Source organism: Larus michahellis, chromosome 4 (assembly GCF_964199755.1).
Source record: "Larus michahellis chromosome 4, bLarMic1.1, whole genome shotgun sequence".
NCBI classification, from domain to species: domain Eukaryota; kingdom Metazoa; phylum Chordata; class Aves; order Charadriiformes; family Laridae; genus Larus; species Larus michahellis.
In genome coordinates, this window is record NC_133899.1 from 84023371 (window position 1) to 84041764 (window position 18394).

Sequence of the window (18394 nt, forward strand, 5' to 3'; positions counted from 1 at the left end):
CCACAACAAAACCCAAAAGCTACTTCCATGCTGGGGTAAGGATGCTTTTCTATAAAGCTGAAATACTCAAAGGTAACAGTTTCGATATCTGACCAACAGTGGTTACAATAAAATTATAAACATGCATTTTCTCTGGCCTTTCAGTCAATCATTATACTGCTAGAGAACTGTTTTTTTTTTTTTTTTTCTTTACCTGAGTTTTTACTCAAGGAGCATATTGGTTGTCCAAGTTCTTCCTCTCTCCTTCAAGACTATAAAGTGTAATTTTCTTTCAAGCACAAGTCTCTTTTTCTCATGAAGATAGCCTTGAAAATGTGAATTTATGTAAACTAATAGTAAGGTCTGGATGGGACATAATTCACCCTCCTCGTTCCAAAGCCTTCTGTCAAGGGAGTGAAGAGGTAGCTCAAACAAATCCTTCTTCTAATAGTGTGATGCAAAATACATCACAAATGGTGTGTTTTGAATCATAGCTCATATTAGCCTCTCCTCAAATCTCTGCTTTTAGATCCTTAACTACAGGGAACAGTAACTGTTGAACTGGATTAGCAGGAAGCCCCAGGAAAAAATTTCCAAGCCTAGAAACATTAATGACCATATTCAGATGCAAGTTTCGTGCAGCTCGGGTGATTTTCAGCTCAGCTTTATATACAGCCACACATGGATCCTTGACACAATTTTCAAGAACTGCCTATAATTTCTTATGCAAATTATCTGTGTAATTACTCAGCCTTTTTCCTTTTACATACTTATAGACTCTAAGCGGTGATGTGCAGCACATTAGGCATTGTGTACACAACTGCAACAAAAAGGTCTCTCTTATCCAGAAACACAAGCTAAGCAGCCTTACAGCTAATGAAAAAAGGAAGAGGGATTATGCATGATGGAGATTTGAGGCCGAGTGTCCATCACACAGGAAAAACAGGAGCAACAAATTTTATTAAAGAAGAACAAATACTTGCACCGATTTTCTCTTTTTTTTTTTTTAATTTATTTACACACACACAAAAGTGTATTTATGGCCAGTGAAACCAGTAGTCTAACTAAAACAATGTTGTGAGACAACAAATACATCTTTTTAGTACAAAATCCAGAATTGTTTTTAGTAAGCAGTAGTAAGCTACTGGTAACGTGAATACTGTTTCATGAAAAAAATTAATTTCTGAAAGCACAGGGAAAATAAGAGCATGCAGTTTGTGAAGAAATAAAGGCATCTAGTTTTATAAAAATTACACTAATTTTGATTTTTAAAAAGACTCTTTCAAAACAGTTTCATTGCCTTAAAGTAGGAAGATGAGAAGCTGTGATTTGGAACTTAAATCCTGTGTTTGATAAAACTTGTTTAAATTTAAATCTTAGAAATCTGTTCACTAGCCTATTAAACAACTCAGTGACTCATGTACTGAAAAACAGATCACATCATATAAACTACAAAAGGACCTTTGTTTCTCAGATTTTCAGTCCTATGGGGTTACGGCCATCATGGTTTAACTGCTTTTCTTTGCTACATACTGCATCTGCAGCTATTTACATCTCTGTTTCTTTTCCGTTCTTTCTCAAAACTCAATACAAATACCTATGATGTATGGATTTTGTTTTGCATAAACACAATGCAGTACTGCATTTTTGGTATGTTGATATAGGTGTTGAGGTCACAACTGTATTTTTTGTGTTATATGCTGACAGAACTGTCTATCTATAGTCAGAAATAAACAATTTAAAGTAGCATATTTCAGTTGACAAAATTTCTCCATTTTGAATTAGTCTTAACTCTTATTTTCAAGAAAGCTTTTAATTTCGTTGCTTTGCTGGAAAGGCAGGAACACATGCAAGGGAAGTCAAAGACCAACTTGATCAGTAAATCACTGTTTGACTTGGACGTTCAAAGGACAATTTTATCTTACACAAAACAATTTTAAACATCTATTTTTGTAAAAGATCGTCAAGTATGCATAGGAAACAAGTTCTCAATGATTTCAGCTCCTTAAGATTCTGTAGTACTGCCCTGTTTACAGAGGGAATCCATCACTGCAAACAGGATTCAGGGAGTCTTCACTCTCTATCTTGTGCTCAGGCCCCCACTGTGTGTGAGAAAATATGCTTAGGATAGCGAGAGTATGGGAAGCAAGTTTTGGGACAGTAGCCCAAATAGCAATAACGACCTCTTGCAAGGTTAAGAACTCAAAATTGAGGAAATTCCAAACTTCAGGTTGCTCTGGCAACCCTGGGTAAGGAATGAGTAGACAATGCTGCACATACACAATCAACATGCAAGTTGCTATGATTTTTCACATGCCTTTAAAACACAGATCAAAACTACACCTGAACAGTTACGCAAGGTCTTAACTTGAATGCGTAAAGCCCTACAAAATATAGTATCAAATGTCTGTAATGAAACTGCACACAGTTTCTGAGGCCATGTCTTAGATGTTGTTAACGAACATAAAAGAAAGACCACAGATAGCTGACATGAAAAATTACAGATTAACTAAACAGAAAGACAGTGAACTGCTATAGTTTTAAAAGTTTAAAAGATTTTAAGTTGTTACAAATCTGTTACTGCTGACAACATCTAAGGAATTAACTAATTAGCTTTTCCAGAGTTGAGTATCTGAAGCTAAATGTGAGCACCTAATAAGCTATAAGAAGTGTTATAAAACAAAGATAAATGTTGAACTACAAATTATAAACCCTAAATATTTAGGGTTTAAGTTTTTATATTTTCCCCTTTAATTTCCAGGATGGCTAAAGGTCACCTTTTTTATCTTTTTCCCCTCTCACAATATTCTTAAAACATAATTTTCTTGAACTGTTATGACAGGAAGTTATACATTTCTCTATCAAAGACCCAATTTCAAGTGATTTATTATTTAATTTCCTTTTTCATATCTCTGTGGCTATAAGATTTATGCATAAATACATGTTTTTAATGGTTTCAAAAAGCCACTGTAGTATCTTATATAGTACAACTTCACAAATGCTCGGCTTAATTAATGAAGCAGTAACAAGGTAAACAAGTGCTGTAGAGATATTATTTATTTTGTTCAGAAAAAAGCCTAAATTATTGATTAAAAAAACCCACACAAAATAAAAAGAAAATACAGTAATAATTACTGAAGCATAACCTATTAACACAATTACAATTTATTTAGAAAACACGAGAAAACCACTGCAGCTGTTGCTGTTCAATTACTCTGATCTATAACAAAATAAAATGCTCATTATTTAAATTATTCTGTTTCTCTCATCATTACTTCAACTATGTGTTAATTCAGTGCTCTAAAATGAAATTCTACAAAGACCTCTGTATTAAAATTAAAAAATGTTGTACACCTTTGCTATAGAAACTAAATTTTGAATTTGAAAATACTGTGAACCTTGAATAGGACATAAGTGATAAAAATATAGAGATATCTGGAAGTATAAGAATTTAAAAGAAAAAATAGAAGCTAGTCTCTCGTCATTCTGTGCAATCACAAGAGGTTTGTACTGCCCATCAGTTGCATGTCACCCTGCGTGTATTTCAAATAAGACCCCCCCATCCCCACACACATCACAAAGAATAGGATTAAGTGCTCTCTGTCTGGTCTGGACAATTTCAGTCCCTTATGAAGCTGAACAGTTTTGTCTATCTTCTTCACTTAAAGTGCTGTGAGACTAGTCTTTAGATTATGAATGAAACCTGCGATGATGTGCATGACTGTTCATGGGTAAAGGATGAGTTCACTAGGAAGTATTTTGATTTCCTATTATTTATGTAGGAACTCAGTGAAAACCTTATTTCACAAAACCTAAAACCCATCCAAAGGGGTTCAAATGAAAGTGTTAGTATTTTTTGTCCACTCCTGCATTTTTAAACCAAGTTCTAATCACTTAACTAGAGGTGACTTAGTAATCTAACACATCCAGGAACGTAGCGTAGCTCTGGAACTTGAACTCCGTTGTTTTCATAGTAAAATTATGATGGGGCAGAACAATAAAGAAAAAAGAAGGAAAAAAATCCACCAAAAAACCCGCAAACAGGCTCTCCTTCAAATTCTGGCAAATAGATCCTATGAGGAAAATATAGTAAACTTGAATTAAAATCTTGTTCATCTCTTAAGTATAATTTCCTCTACTGGTCCCTTTCTCAGCAGGGGTGTGGGAAGTGGCTGGGTTTGTAGCATGCAGCCAAAGCAATGAACCGAACACAAGCGTTCTGCCACTTCAAGAGAAGGGAATTTAAGCATATACACTTCTTGGACAACTTCTTGACAGATTTTTTTAATTATTTGTATTTTTTAATCTTTCAGTACTAATACTGAAACATCAGTACACACCCATGTGATTACACATTTAACTCTCTCATTATTTTTCAGTAAGCAATAATTGCAGCAGCTCTGCTTAAAAGGAAACTCAATAATTACACTGATTACTTGGTGAATTTGAAGAGACTCTGGAGCTGCAGCAGACTAATATTGTGACAGGAGTTTTTAGATCTTTCAGTTATGGTCATTATTCACAGAAGGAAATAATGTATTTCCAGATTGTTGACAGAGAGAAGCCGTTTGATATAAAATAAAAGTAAAATAAAAATTATTGTAATTCATTAGGATATATTGCAAAGAATAAATAATCAAAATCTATAGTCCTATAATGAAACACATTTTAATAAAAGGGTACAAGGGAAAGTAATGACTTGGTCAAACCTCAGAGGGAAGCAATGCCAAAGTCATGCAGCTCAAACAAAGAATGCGTAGACGGATCTGACATATGGGCGCCTTCTTTAGAGAAAGCCTCTGTTTGGAGTGCAAGTCATTCTAGCTAATGGATAAGTCATGTTCATTGACAATCACATTAGCCCTTTTTGCTATTTTAGTCAAATAAGGCTAATCATTTAGCATGCCTAATTTATATAGCTATGAGGGTGGGTTATCAGTACAGATGTACTGAAGCATAAAAGACTTGGGAACACTGACCTATCTGTCAAATTTGATCAAGTCCAATGAAATTCAATTTGTTAATCTTGCTTCACAATCCTACCCTCATGCACTCTAATACATTTTGTATTGCACTGAGATGCACAGTCTGCAGTGAGACTTTTTATGTTGATTAATCAGAATCATGTATGAGCTATGTTAACATTTGGACTAAGAGACATGACTTTTAAAATTAGAAGTAGGACTGCAGATCTCTAAATATCTGTAACATGTATTTGTATGTCCAGTTCTTACCTTAAAGGACAAGACCACAGTCTAATATTTTAATAATAACAATAAAAGAAATTGGGACTGTTTTCTCATTAAACAGAGAAAATGTTGGTTTTGCATGTATATACACATCTACTCAAGCTTCAAATATTAACCAATGCAAGTTACACATCTTTGGACTTCTCACTTCTCTAAAATAGTGATTAATGCTCATTTTGTACCTACAGCAAAGATCTGAGGCCAAGAGAAGTGCATAGCTCTCCTAGGACCCATGCAGGCCTCATTCCAAAGGAAACATCTTTTTCATCAGCTACGTGAGTTTCCGACAGTCAAGTTTAGCCCCTGTCTTTGAATGTAGTGCTGCCTGAAGATATCTACAGAGTCTGGATACAGTGAATTGAAATAGCACAATCTCTGAACAGTTGGTTTTTTTGCTGTTTCCAGTCTACTCTAAGAGCAGCTACATTCACATAGATGATTTGTCCAATATTTGCATAATGTGGTATATATAAATTTGCAGTTAGAAGACTCTCAGTCCTGGTTTGTTTCATGACAGTCCTCCTTCTGAAGGAGTTTCCTACCTTATTTGGTTGTCTCACCATACAGGACAAAAGAACATTCCAGTCCCTGCCCAAATTGCATACGGAAGCTTAGTGGATTGAATTAGAGAGAATCAAACTTGAATAATTACTATGTTCCTCAATTTGAGATGAGTTGGGATAATAACTGTATCCAAGTATAGGCTCCAGCAGTAATACTTGGTCCTTCAATCATACCAAAATTCAAGAAACAGTTCTGGAACACACAGAACATTTGTTAGAGGAGAGCGACCAGAACAGGCTTGAGTCAACCTGACTTAAAATGTCTTACCTATTTCTAGTAATGGAAAATAATAAATAAATAACTAAGGTAAACAACCTTCCCACTCAATTGAGCTTTTACTTTATGTTATAACTAAAAATAAGTAAAGGAATAAAGCAATATGATTTTTTATTGGTGCAGGTGGACATAATTCTGAAATCATATGTGAAGCATTCAGTTAACATTCATGAGACTTGACAGATGCATTGTCGGGAAATAACATGGTTCTTTTCCCCATTAGATATCTTTACATAAGCGGATTTTCCATATTATACTGAATATCAGTGGACATCAGACTGAAAGTGTAAGTAATGTGAAGTCATAAAGTGAACTGTCTTGAAGAGGCTGTCAGTTTGCTCATGACCTATACGTGCACAGTGGAAACAAACTTTGCATACCACTAGCATGCCTGAATCTGTCTTAGAGCTCGAGCACCAACACCACTACAAAACAGCTGTGAATGGGATGTGCAATCTGCTGATTCATGTTGAATATTTCTTACATATCACTGTCTTCACAATCATGGCAACTGAGGGGGGTAAAAACAATGTTGTTTGGAAGCCTGGAACAATTTAATTCTATTTCTTACTTATCAAGCTAAAACCCTAAAAAGCTCTGGGCACAATCAATCTAAAAGAAAGGAGCAGGGTAAAGGAAAAGAATATTAAAACCAAACCAAACAAACAAATAATAAGAAAACCCCCAAACCTGGCTTCTGACCTCAGTTATTTTTCTAGCATGAAACTAGAAGAAATACATGATCTTCTTAGGCAGTCATATATTGCCATTTAATCAGTTATGCCAGATATTACAAGGCTACCTTTCCATACCATAGAAAAAATACCCAACACTAAACACCTATTTTCTTACCCAGAACCAGCCACACAACAACCATTTTTCAGAGCTTCCATTCATGGAAATGCTACTGAGTAGCATTTCCTGGACAGGCTGGAGAGCTGGGCAGAGAAGAACCTAATGAGGTTCAACAAAAGCAAGTGCAAGACCCTCCGCCTGGGGAGGAAGAATGCTAAGCACCAGTATAGGTTAGGGGTGGACCTGCTGGGAAGTAGTTCTGAGGAGAAGGATCTGGGGGTCCTGGTAGACAGTAAATTATCCATGAGCCAACAATGTGCCCTTGTTGCCAAAAAGGCCAATGGAATCCTGGGCTGCATAGGGAAGAGTGTGGCCAGTAGGTTGAAGGAGGTCATTCTCCCCCTCTACTCTGCACTGGTGAGGCCACAACTGGAATACTGCATCCAGTTCTGGGCTCCCCAGTTCAAGAGGGACAGGGAACTGCTGGAGCGGGTCCAGCGTAGGGCAACTAAGATGACTGAGGGACTGGAGCATCTCCCTTATGAGGAAAGGCTGAGAGAGCTGGGACTCTTTAGTCTGGAGAAGAGAAGGCTGAGGGGAGACCTGATTATGGCATATAAGTATCTAAAGGGTGGGCTGAAGGAGGATGGTGCCAGACTCTTTTCATTGGTTCCCAGTGACAGGACGAGGGGCAATGGGCACAAGCTAGAACATAGGAAGTTCCGTTCAAATACACGGAAAAACTTCTTTACGGTGAGGGTGACAGAGCACTGGAACAGGCTGCCCAGGGAGGTTGTGGAGTCCCCTTCTCTGGAGACTTTCAAGACCCGCCTGGATGCAGCCCTGAGGGATGTGCTCTAGGCAATCCTGCTCTAGCAGGGGAGTTGGACTAGATGATCTCTAGAGGTCCCTTCCAACTCTGAAGATTCCGTGATTCCGTGAGTAGCAGTGTTATCCTCTCACTGGAAAAACCATACAGCTGCAAAGCTTTTTGAAGGGAATATGAAATGGCATCTTCAAGTAAAACTGATTTTTTTTCTAAACAAAACATAACACTGCTCAGATATGGAAGGTGATAGACCTGGTTGTTGAATGGTGGTTTATATCTCAAAAGAGGAGATAGTGGTGAATTTGAGATATGCTGGAAGCACATTCTATTAACAGAAAAGACTGAAGCAGATGAAATCCTATGGAGCAACAAACCTAAAAATCCTCAATATCATGACAAGTTTTTTAACCCTTTCCTTCAAAAGAAAACATACTACAAAGCTCTGACAACTCCTGGGGAAAATAAATGTCTAATATGAAAATCAAATTAAATAGAATATGCCTATTTTTCTTTCTCTTGATTTTTCTGAAGAATGGAATCATCACTGCACCCATGATATCACCAATGTGTGCTGGGCTATGTATAAATCATCGCAGAAGAGAGATACTGAGTTAAAATTTCCAGATGTATGCAAGTCATTTACAAGAATAGGTTCCATAGCATAAATAAAGGGACATGGGCTTCTACGTTACTTTGGCTCTTTTATACCACTAGCCACGATCATAACCCAAGGTTTGCAATGGCTAAGAAATTACTTCAATTTTCTAGCTTATGAATTATGGTTTGGGAATTGCTTTTCTTGTTCTTTCTTTATATATCTGAGGGAAGTGCAATGCTTCCCTGACTATCTGTTTATGTGTTTTATAAGAAAATAGGTGAAAAAATAAAATACCAATTAACTTCTGTTGGTTAAAATCTTGTTTGAATGAGGTTTTGCATTCAAGAAAAGAAGCAAGAAGGAAATACATTTGTATATTTGCCTGGATCTTGTTCCATTGGTCTGAAAAGTTATTTGTGGAATTATATCTGTGACATATTCACATTTACACTACTGTATATCTTAGCATTCTGTTAAAAATCCTGGCTCATGACTTCTTGCCTAATCACAGCTAGTCTCATGGTAATATTTGAAGGTCCATATTAGTCTCTGGATAGAAAGCTTTACTATAAGAGCAAGAAGAAGAGCAGGAAGAAGCACAACTACAGGAACAAGAAGCTGATGTCATCATCTTCATCATTAGGGGGAAAAAATATGAAGGCACAGCATGGGTGTCACTATTTAAATTTCTAAAGCTTTAGTGAATGCTTTGCCATTGTGCACAAGTGAGATCATGGCCCTGCCCAGATACTTCTTTTAGGAGCTCAAACTGAATGGTGTATGAGCACAAACCCCAAGGCTACTGAGTCCTAACCACAGAAATCAACTTCTCTTCTTGCATGCAGTAATATTGAGAGAAAACTTTTAATTGCCTTACTGTGAGAGCACCAAGACAGCAAATTCTGTCTTGCATCATATCCCTTTCTAGTGGGCAGCTGTGTAAAAAGAATTTCATAGCTCCACTCCTGGATATAAATGTGTGTATGAATAAAAAAGGCATTCTAACTCATTAGGCCATGAAGATTATTAATAGCTGAGATACTTTAAATCTATACATCATAAATAGAAAAAATGTGGGTTTTTTTTTTTAATTTATATATTTATCTATATGTGTATGTATAATAAAGATATATACTATCCAGCTACCTGGAAACCTTGGTGAAAACTTTTTTCAAAGACACACTGAAATAAAAACCTAACACATACATTATGGAATGTTACCCCAGGAATTGGGATGTGTTTAAGCTACCATATAGCATTAGAGCAAAGTAAATCTCTTTTACTTTAATATTTACATGTTTGAGGTCGAATTGCAGGTTTCCCTCCTTTATTTTACTTTAAATTTTCTTCAAATAACTGTTGAACCACAGAAATCTGTCTATCACAGAGAACTTGATAAATTGAGAATAATAATTAAAAAGCGAAAAAACAACCAGGAAAACTGAAGGAGGGAAAAAGACAAACATAGTTAAATCTCATAATAGTTTGGTGTAAAATAAAGCATTATTATACCTGCAATGATGTCATCCATCTGCTCCAAAGCTGCTTCCAGCATATGACTAGCATCAGAAGCCATCATCTGTGATTTCTTCAGACCTTTAAAGTTTCTACTGAAAAGACAGATGAGATCATGTGTTACACTAAACCAGACCTGATAGAAAATACGTCACTGTTACATTATAAATTAAGCCACACAAACAAAAGTCCACACAAGCAAAAATACAGCCTAATAATATGAAAACTACCAAAATTGTTCCTATTCTTGATAGATGACTTGGGATTTCTGACGGTTTTATTCATTGTTGATTTTTATTTTTATTTTTTTTAAATAAATCTTACTAAACCAAGGAAATGCAGATGGAAACAAAACCAAACAATCTCAAATCCTGGAAGCTTGAGATCCCCCTATCCCTCATCCTTACCAATGGCTTTATAGATTCAACGTTCAGTGCATTTCAACCTTTTGCACTGTGGGGTAAGAGGATTGACTAGATTTCAATGAAAGAATGAACATATGGTGAAAAACATCCTTAACCCATAATCAGATCTCTGCAGGAGCTCTGCTTTTTGATTGCTGCCATAAGAGTAGAGAATGAAGAGATACAAACCTGTTGCTGGCTCAGCCTCAGGTGTAACTATATCTCATATGGCTTTCATATCTGACCTCTACGTTACAGCACACCAAGTCCAGCAATTCTCACATCACTTTTACTCCTCCTTCCCTCATTCAATCTTTCTACCAATTCTTTCATGACACTGAAAATACAGTTCTTTCCATTCTGATAACCAAAATGCCACAAGTATGAAATTTCTGTTTCATGCTTCCAAGTATGAAAGTTACTGCTGCCTCTTGAAAAAAGGATTAAAGAAAGACATTCATGTTACCATCTGACATTAAGGACAAAATGTTCCAAAATTAGTCTCTGGTTGTGAGTTGGTTTTGCTGGATTCTTAGTCAAGTAGCAGTCACTATTGTCAACAGATGACATTTCAAAGAGCAAAAGAATTTATGCTGTCTATTTCACTGCCAGTGAGAAAATTCTCTATGAAATAAGGCCCTTTTGCACATCACTTCATCACTGAAGTATGAAACCAGTGCCCACACAGTGATGAATAGGGATTGTACACGTGCATAACTTTTGCAGTGCTCTAACACACAACTCAAAATACTGACAAAGCCTTTAAAGGATCATGGAATATGATTTCTCTTCCATGAAGGGTGCAATTCAGTCTTTTGACATTCAGTCTCCTGATAGAGTAAGTTTTTGAATCTATGATTCAGAACTGCTCGATTTTGAGAGCTTTCTAAGCACCACAAAAGACACCTGTCTGACAATGGCTAGAGATATCCTTCAAATGATGCAGGTTGTCAGTACGTGTATAGGCAATAGTCATATGTTTGTGGGGCTGATTATTCCAATGCCACTGAAATTTCACTAACCTTTACTTATTATTCAGTTACCTATGCTAAGAATTCAATTACTTTGAATTTAAATAAATATTACAATAATCTCTAATGGCAATTCACATAGATGAAAATATTTTTGTGCAGTGTTCATCCAGTGACAATTCAGACACTGGCCACCATGATCAATGACATGACTGGTAGCTAAACCACCCACATTTACTCTCTCAGTGGGAGCCTGCCTAAGGACTGGAATGTAGAATCAGTAGCCAGAGGATAAAGTCAGCTTTAAAGAAAAAAAAGTACCCATTTTTTTGTTTCAGAGGGTTTGTCAGACAATAAGTAATAAATCCCTAAAAGTACGCAGGACAACACTTAAGGCTGAATCCAAATTACTGCATCATAAGAAATACTCAATCTCAGTAATAAACCCAGTGCAATGGAAAAAATTCACTAACAAGTCAAAATTATTGGCTTCTCTTACAAACTAAGAATCCTGAGACACAGGCTTTTCTCCACAGTGCTGCTGAAATATACACAAAGAAAGTTAATTTATTAATAACCTCTGTGTTATCAGTAAGGTGTGTGTCCTATGTCCCATTCCAGTCAATGTATACAACACCACTATCTAGAGGAACAGATGCAGGAATAAGAGTCAGAAATTACTATGTTATAATTTGAGCTTTACCATTTATTTAACTTATTTAACTTCAGATCAAATTGATCTGAAAAGCGATACGAGAATGCCTTCTCAGAAAACGGAATAAAAATCTTTAGAGTCACCCAAGGCAAAGATTAATGTAAATGAATGGTTGGTTTTGGTCTCTCCATTTTTGTCAAAAGAATAATTTAAGTATGAACAATGCTAAATGTAACTGAATTTCATCAAAATGCATTTGACCCAAGTATTTCCTTTAATGGTATTGTAAATAACACAAACTATACTCAGAATAATCTGGAAAGTCATTAAGACAGCTGATAGAAACTTACAATTTCAGAATGCTCACACATGTGAACTTTACAGACACTCCCTCTGATTCTGTTGCTTCAGTTTGTTGGTTTTGGTAGATTTCCATCTTCTGTCGTCACATTTACCCACCAGTAGCTCAGTAGATTCCCTAAATACTTTGGAAATACCTTACTCTCAACTGCAATGAGCCTCCTTCCTTGCAATATTTCCCCTAGTTGAAAGCAACCATAACATGGGTAATAATCTCCTTGGTGAGAGGAAATCCACCCACAGTAAGCAGCTGCCAAAGAGGCACCTGGGCCACCTTGCTCCTTTGGTGGATGTGGCCACCAGCCGCTCCCCCAGAAATCTATGGCCACCAGCTGTGTTGGTGAACTAAGACAGCAGACTGTCTCAGGAGGAAGAAAAAGAGGGAAAACCACCAAAAATAGCATAGAGTTTCCATTGCTACATTGCACTGCACGCTCTTATTTGCGCTGTAAACTACTGCTCCGTGTGCTTAAAGCAGCTAGAGTGATACACAGTCGTTATTAACAAGAAATGTAGGACCACCATTTCTTCTAAACATCAAATAAAGTATTTGACTATCTGTAGTGAAACAGGTGCAGAAAATGCTGATATATTACATTACAAACTTGAAATTTTACTTATGGAAAAACCTTCAATCAAGATCTTGGCACAAACCAGAAAGCTTTGCTGAAAAATACCACCAGAACTAAGTCTTCTGTCTCCTCCCAGCCTCCACACTCTGCCTGTTTTGTCACCTGTATCCACGGTGTATTTGCTGCTTAACTGCATTAAGCGAGAGTAAAACCTGCTGATCAAACAACTGTTTATTAATGAAAGCAATGTTCTTTGCTCCAGAGCGATAATGTAATATTACTTGCTTAACATCTTTTTCTAGACAGACCTGTTGCTTGTGCTTCAGGCGAGTCTTACTTTCCCAGACACTCCCTTCTTACAGTATGACTGTTCTGAGCAATATTAGGAAAATAGCTTGTTAGATCTCATATGCTTTCAGTCACCATTTCTGATGCAGTTCTATAGAAATATCTGCAATTATGGATTATTTTTTTAATTCTTATTTAATAACATGACACCTGTATCAATCCCAAGGCATACTGAGTGCCTCAAACAGGATCCATCTATTTGCTGGTATTTTAACTGCAATTCTTTTTACAGCTTTCATTCCTGAATGACATCAACAGATGCAGAACACCGTGACTATATAAAAATAAACATATATTTTGAAAAAAGAAGGTTTTTTAGCTTTGGTAAGGACTGAACAAAAACAATCTCTAATATTACAGTACAAATTCTAACCTTAAGGATTTATTAGACTAATTTATATACCAGCAAAATAAAAGAACCAATCTACTCACCTTTTCAGGTCCCTAAGAAGAAAAGAATTTTTTTTTTGCCTGAGCAGTAAAAATTGCTCGCTATTAATAGCCAAAGTTTTACTGTTAAACAGATTTAAGTCTAAATTATTATCATCCCTTCTGAGCCACACGCTCATACTAATTTAGAGCCCAGCCCACATACAAAGATATTACAACCCTGTTTGTTGTAATTACCTAAGTAATAAGATCTTCCAGGAAGTGCATACAGAGAAACTGGTCTGAATGCCTAAATTTATTTTGCTCAGCTAGCTTTACCCTATAAATCCCAATTTGAGATTTGCATTTCAAATAAAATGAAAATCTCTTGTAGAACTATTGTGCTTAGAGCCAATATACCTTGCAAATTTCTTAACCTACTTTCTGTATGTAAAACGATAACTTACTGTGTCCAGAAAGAACATAATATTTAACAGCCATATTCACTATGAGCAAGATGTTCTTCAGAATTATGAAAAGCCTTAATTAAATTTGAATCTTTCATGGCTGCCTTGAACCAGCAGCTGTCCAGAGATAAGAATGTCAACATCTAGGTAACTCATAAGTCAGATGTTTTTCCAAGGTTGCTCCTAATAATGAGGTTGCCAACTTTATCAGTCATGGAGAGGGGTGTGTTTTTTGACCAGAACTCCTGAAATCCAGATCTTGCCTTAATATTAATGGCTTGGGTGGCCTACAAATTCCTTTTACATTTAGAAGACAGAGCTAATAACTAACTACCACCACCTTTTTTTTTTTTTGTATGAATAAATACATGTTAGTAAACTGCTTAAAGATTCAAATTCAAGTATCACGTTCCTTTGTACTTAATGGTATAATGAAATTTCAAGTGGCTTGGGTAAGCCTCAGAAGTCCTCCACGCTTTTTTCAGCTGCAAGATGAGTCCTGAGCTGGAATGAACAAATGTGTGCAGTTTCCACCCCCGCCATTTCCCACCTTGCTTCTTCCTGAGCCACATCCAGTGACCCCACAGGAACACAATTGCCGATTCATCTCTTCAACCTGGCTCAGTAGTTCTCATGACACCATCAAATACAAAAGTTAAAAATACATATTTGGATCCTGGCCTTTTAGAACTTGGCATACCTCTGTAATTAAGTTAATCCTTAGTCCTAAATAACCATCCACAGCTGCTGGGAACAGAAGAATTTCTGATGATCGCTAGAATGACCGCCTAAGGAACACTATTTATACAGCATCCTCCAGGACTACCCAGCCAGAAATCCTATTCATCTGATTATAGCTTAAATTTAATTTATTTGTTAATATAGACACTACTTGCCCTATTTCCCCTTCATGTGCTTCACTGGAATAGGTGGAAGGGTAAATAGAACCCTTCCTTCATTTATTACCCTTTATGTAATAAATAAAAACAAGACTATAGGGGTTTTTTTAAGAATAACTAGAATGGGAATAAAAAAAAAAAAATATTTGTTTTCAGCTAGAAAGTGTAAAGCGTACACTCTCAGGGGGAGGAGGAAGCTCTAGAGAGAAATACAGATTAGCCAAAGTTGAACAAAAACCTGATACTGAACTATTTCAGGTAGATGGTAGAGTCTCTAATCAACATATTGTTGGGAGTCCTTATATGAAGGGGCATCCTGAGGTGAAGCACAGTACTAGTACAATACCTCCAAGATGAAAATGAGCTAACTAAACTCATTAACTAAATAAGCTGGACTAACTTATGCAGGCAGCTGGGTATTACCCTGGCACTGTAAAGCCACCATTTTTGTGTGCTGCTGATGCAAGTTAAGAGTGACCAGCAGTTAAGAACTATGGTGCTTTTAAACATATTATACTAAATAATTTGATTTAAAATATAGAGGGAACTGAATGTAGTTAAATTTACTGCATTACGAAGTAGCAAAGTCAAAGCCAAACACCTGTTTTCAAAAATAAACCCATTACCTTTTCTAATACAAGTCTGAATTTCAAGGTGGGGGTGGAGAAAGCATGCTTAACAGTATGCTAAAGGATCTGGCTGATACTTTATGATACTTTAAGAACACAAATCACCTCATAGTAACTCCTCCACAGGACTCATGGATATTAAGTTACAGTTGCTATTGGTACCATAACCAAATTTCCTGACTTATGTTTGTACAAAGTCTCATCCTTACATATAAAAGCTGACGCCGACAGAATGGCATGTGCAAAGGGAGGTTTCTTCAGCTCCCCTATAGCAGTTCTATCAACTGTAGAAAGTTCTTTATTCCTTCAGTGTTGTTTTAAACATTGTTCATAAAAGCTTAAAAAAGCACTTAATTTAATTTTAAATTGTTATCAGATATTTTAAGTTTACTCTGTGTTACAGACAGTATAAAGGGAAATGTTATAGCTTCCGACTTAAAACCAAAACTAAAATTGCATTATTTATTATTGTACTAAATGAAAAAAAAAACAACCCCTAAGTATTTTCTTTCAGTTGTCATCTAACTAGTTCAAATTTCTAGCTAGTTAAAATTTCAAAAAACCACAATGAATAAATTCTTTGGATATAAACCTCAACTAAATAAAGCATTACATGGTAAAATACACAAGAGGAAAGTTTCTGAACCAAAACATGAACATTTCTGATCTTAAAATAAATGCAGAGATGAATGGCATACAGAAGTCATATTTGATACTACAGTTCACATTTAGTTGTAAAAATATTACAATTAAGAATAGTTAGACCCCTAGAATTCTGACATTTAAAATAAACTATGTTTTTTATTTTCCCTTCTAATCTCAGGTATTCACTGTCCTCAAGGTCACAGCTTCAAATTTTCATGAAGATCAACATTTCAAGTAGGTCTTCGAAGTTACCTAACTCCAGATCCAATGCCTGGGAAACTGCATTCCCACCTTCCGCCAAAAAAAAAATTAAAAAAAAATAATTTAACAAACCAAACCGAAACCACAACAACAAAAAACCAACAACCAAGCAAAACCCAACAAAAACACATAACAGTTGAAAAACTTAAGCTGAGAAATGATATAATGAATGATCCTGTGAAAGTAAATTCATGCTCTAGTAAACTGAAAGGTGAGAAATGGTAATAAAAGTAAACACAGAATTCATGCATGAATGAACTCTTTGCCCTAGAGTAAAACGGAGGACAAGACTTTGACAGAAGTTGAGAGAGAGATTAGGTGTACATGATTAACAAATGTATTCAAAGCTATCCTCTATAAAAATCCTAAAAATTTAGACAAACTGTACTGCCTGGAAGAAAAATTCTTTAAAAATTGAGAATTAGCAATAACATTCCTTATGGTTCATAAATAATTCTCAGGCTTTTTCAAACCTCTCTGAAGCAAAGGCTTCTCAGCCTGGCCATGAGGACCTGCTGGATCAGGCCAGTCCCTTATGGGAAATCTTAGTGCTAATTTTTGTTTGCCTTCCTGCATTTTAGTAAGTTTTAGAAATCATTCTTCTTGCCCACAAAGCTGTTATGGAACCAAGTCAGCAGAATAAGCACTACTAATAACTTACTTTATTAATCTATTAAATGTATGTGTATAAATTCCACTAGGGATACAGAAGTGTCTATGAGCACCATGAAAGAGAGATTTTGCATTAACTTCTGCAAGTACCATTTGGAATATTAGTCTGAAAACAGCTGTTTCACTGAAGGAGGTTAGTGCTAACAGACAGAGGATTTGATATCTCAAAGAAATGTAAGGAGGTCCTATTTTCAAATCTGCTCACAGTGTCCATTCCTTCAGCTCCTTGATGTACACAAAGAATCCTTGTTAAAAAACAGCTGCTTTGCCAACAAAGAGCGAACACTCCTCAGCCAACTGGCTTAGTCTTTATAACCCATACAGTCCTTGGTCCTAGTGCCTGTAGTGTAATCAAGACAGGTATCCATCAAATTCATATGACTCAGAGGCAGAAAACAGCCATGTATTTTTGGAACTCTTAACGACACCATAAGAACAGTCATGCTCATTCAGACTAAAAGTCTGTCTGGCCCAGTGCTCTGTCTCTAATGATGTTCAGTGCAACACAGGTGCAGAGCGATCAGTCTCCTGCTCTGTCTTTCTCAATAAACAGCAAGCACAGACCGGATAGGAACCATCAAGTTTCATAGACATTGACTGATCTACCCTCTGTAGATTGAACTGATTTCTTTTCAAATCCATTTTCTATCATTTTTCAGTGAATGTTCTGACATTACAAAAAACCAACCCAGTGCTTAATCACTGCTCACATTTTCATGCCACTATCTTACAGTCTGTTTCCAGTCCTACTTCCCTTTCTCCCCTACAACATCCCTGTTTAACTAAAGAGTTGTTATCCTGCAAGTTGTTCTCCTCAGATTAAACCCAAACTATACTTTTCAACACTCTTGCCGCTTCTTTATTTGCTTTTTCTTGTTTTATTGTACAGCTGTTGAGATGAGATGACCAAGGCTACATGTAGCATTCAAGTTGCGGGGGTATTTCTGACCTTTAGAAAAACACCACAAAAACACTACATCATGACATAGGTGAATATGTGAATGCTTCCATGAAGAGTAAAAACAATGAATCTTTACAGAAATAACTCACGTCGTAGGATTAAAGAGTGGAGAGCACTAAGTGTTCCTTAAAACAGACAGACGCTAAAGTAGGTACGGATTGGTAGAGGAATTGGCACCAGTGGACACTGAGATACGAGGGATTTGTTTTTCCTGCAACAGAACCTCTGAGCAAAGAGGAGGGTTAACAAGCTAGAAAACTGATTTCCTGCAATCAAGAGAAAATTTCCATCCACAAAATCTCTATGGCAAAAAGCTGAGGTTTGGGTTAGACTACATGGAGAAACAGTCCAACATAGACACAACTAAGAGAGATAC

General features: G+C 36.3%; 1 protein-coding gene across 18 annotated transcripts in view; it reads right to left on the minus strand.

Annotated features, from left to right (window-relative positions):
• Positions 1 to 18394, minus strand: part of PPFIBP2 (PPFIA binding protein 2) — a 113720-nt gene that overhangs the window by 84323 nt on the left and 11003 nt on the right. For 14 of the 18 annotated variants that reach the window (XM_074586115.1, XM_074586112.1, XM_074586149.1 and 11 more), the window contains exon 2: positions 9803 to 9900. In XM_074586115.1, coding sequence (XP_074442216.1) covers positions 9803 to 9869 — 67 coding nt within the window. In that variant the 5' untranslated portion in view covers positions 9870 to 9900. Of the gene's footprint in view, positions 1 to 193; positions 620 to 9802; positions 9901 to 18394 lie in introns of those variants that run through there. The other 4 variants (XM_074586127.1, XM_074586124.1, XM_074586137.1 and 1 more) reach the window with 2 other exon arrangements.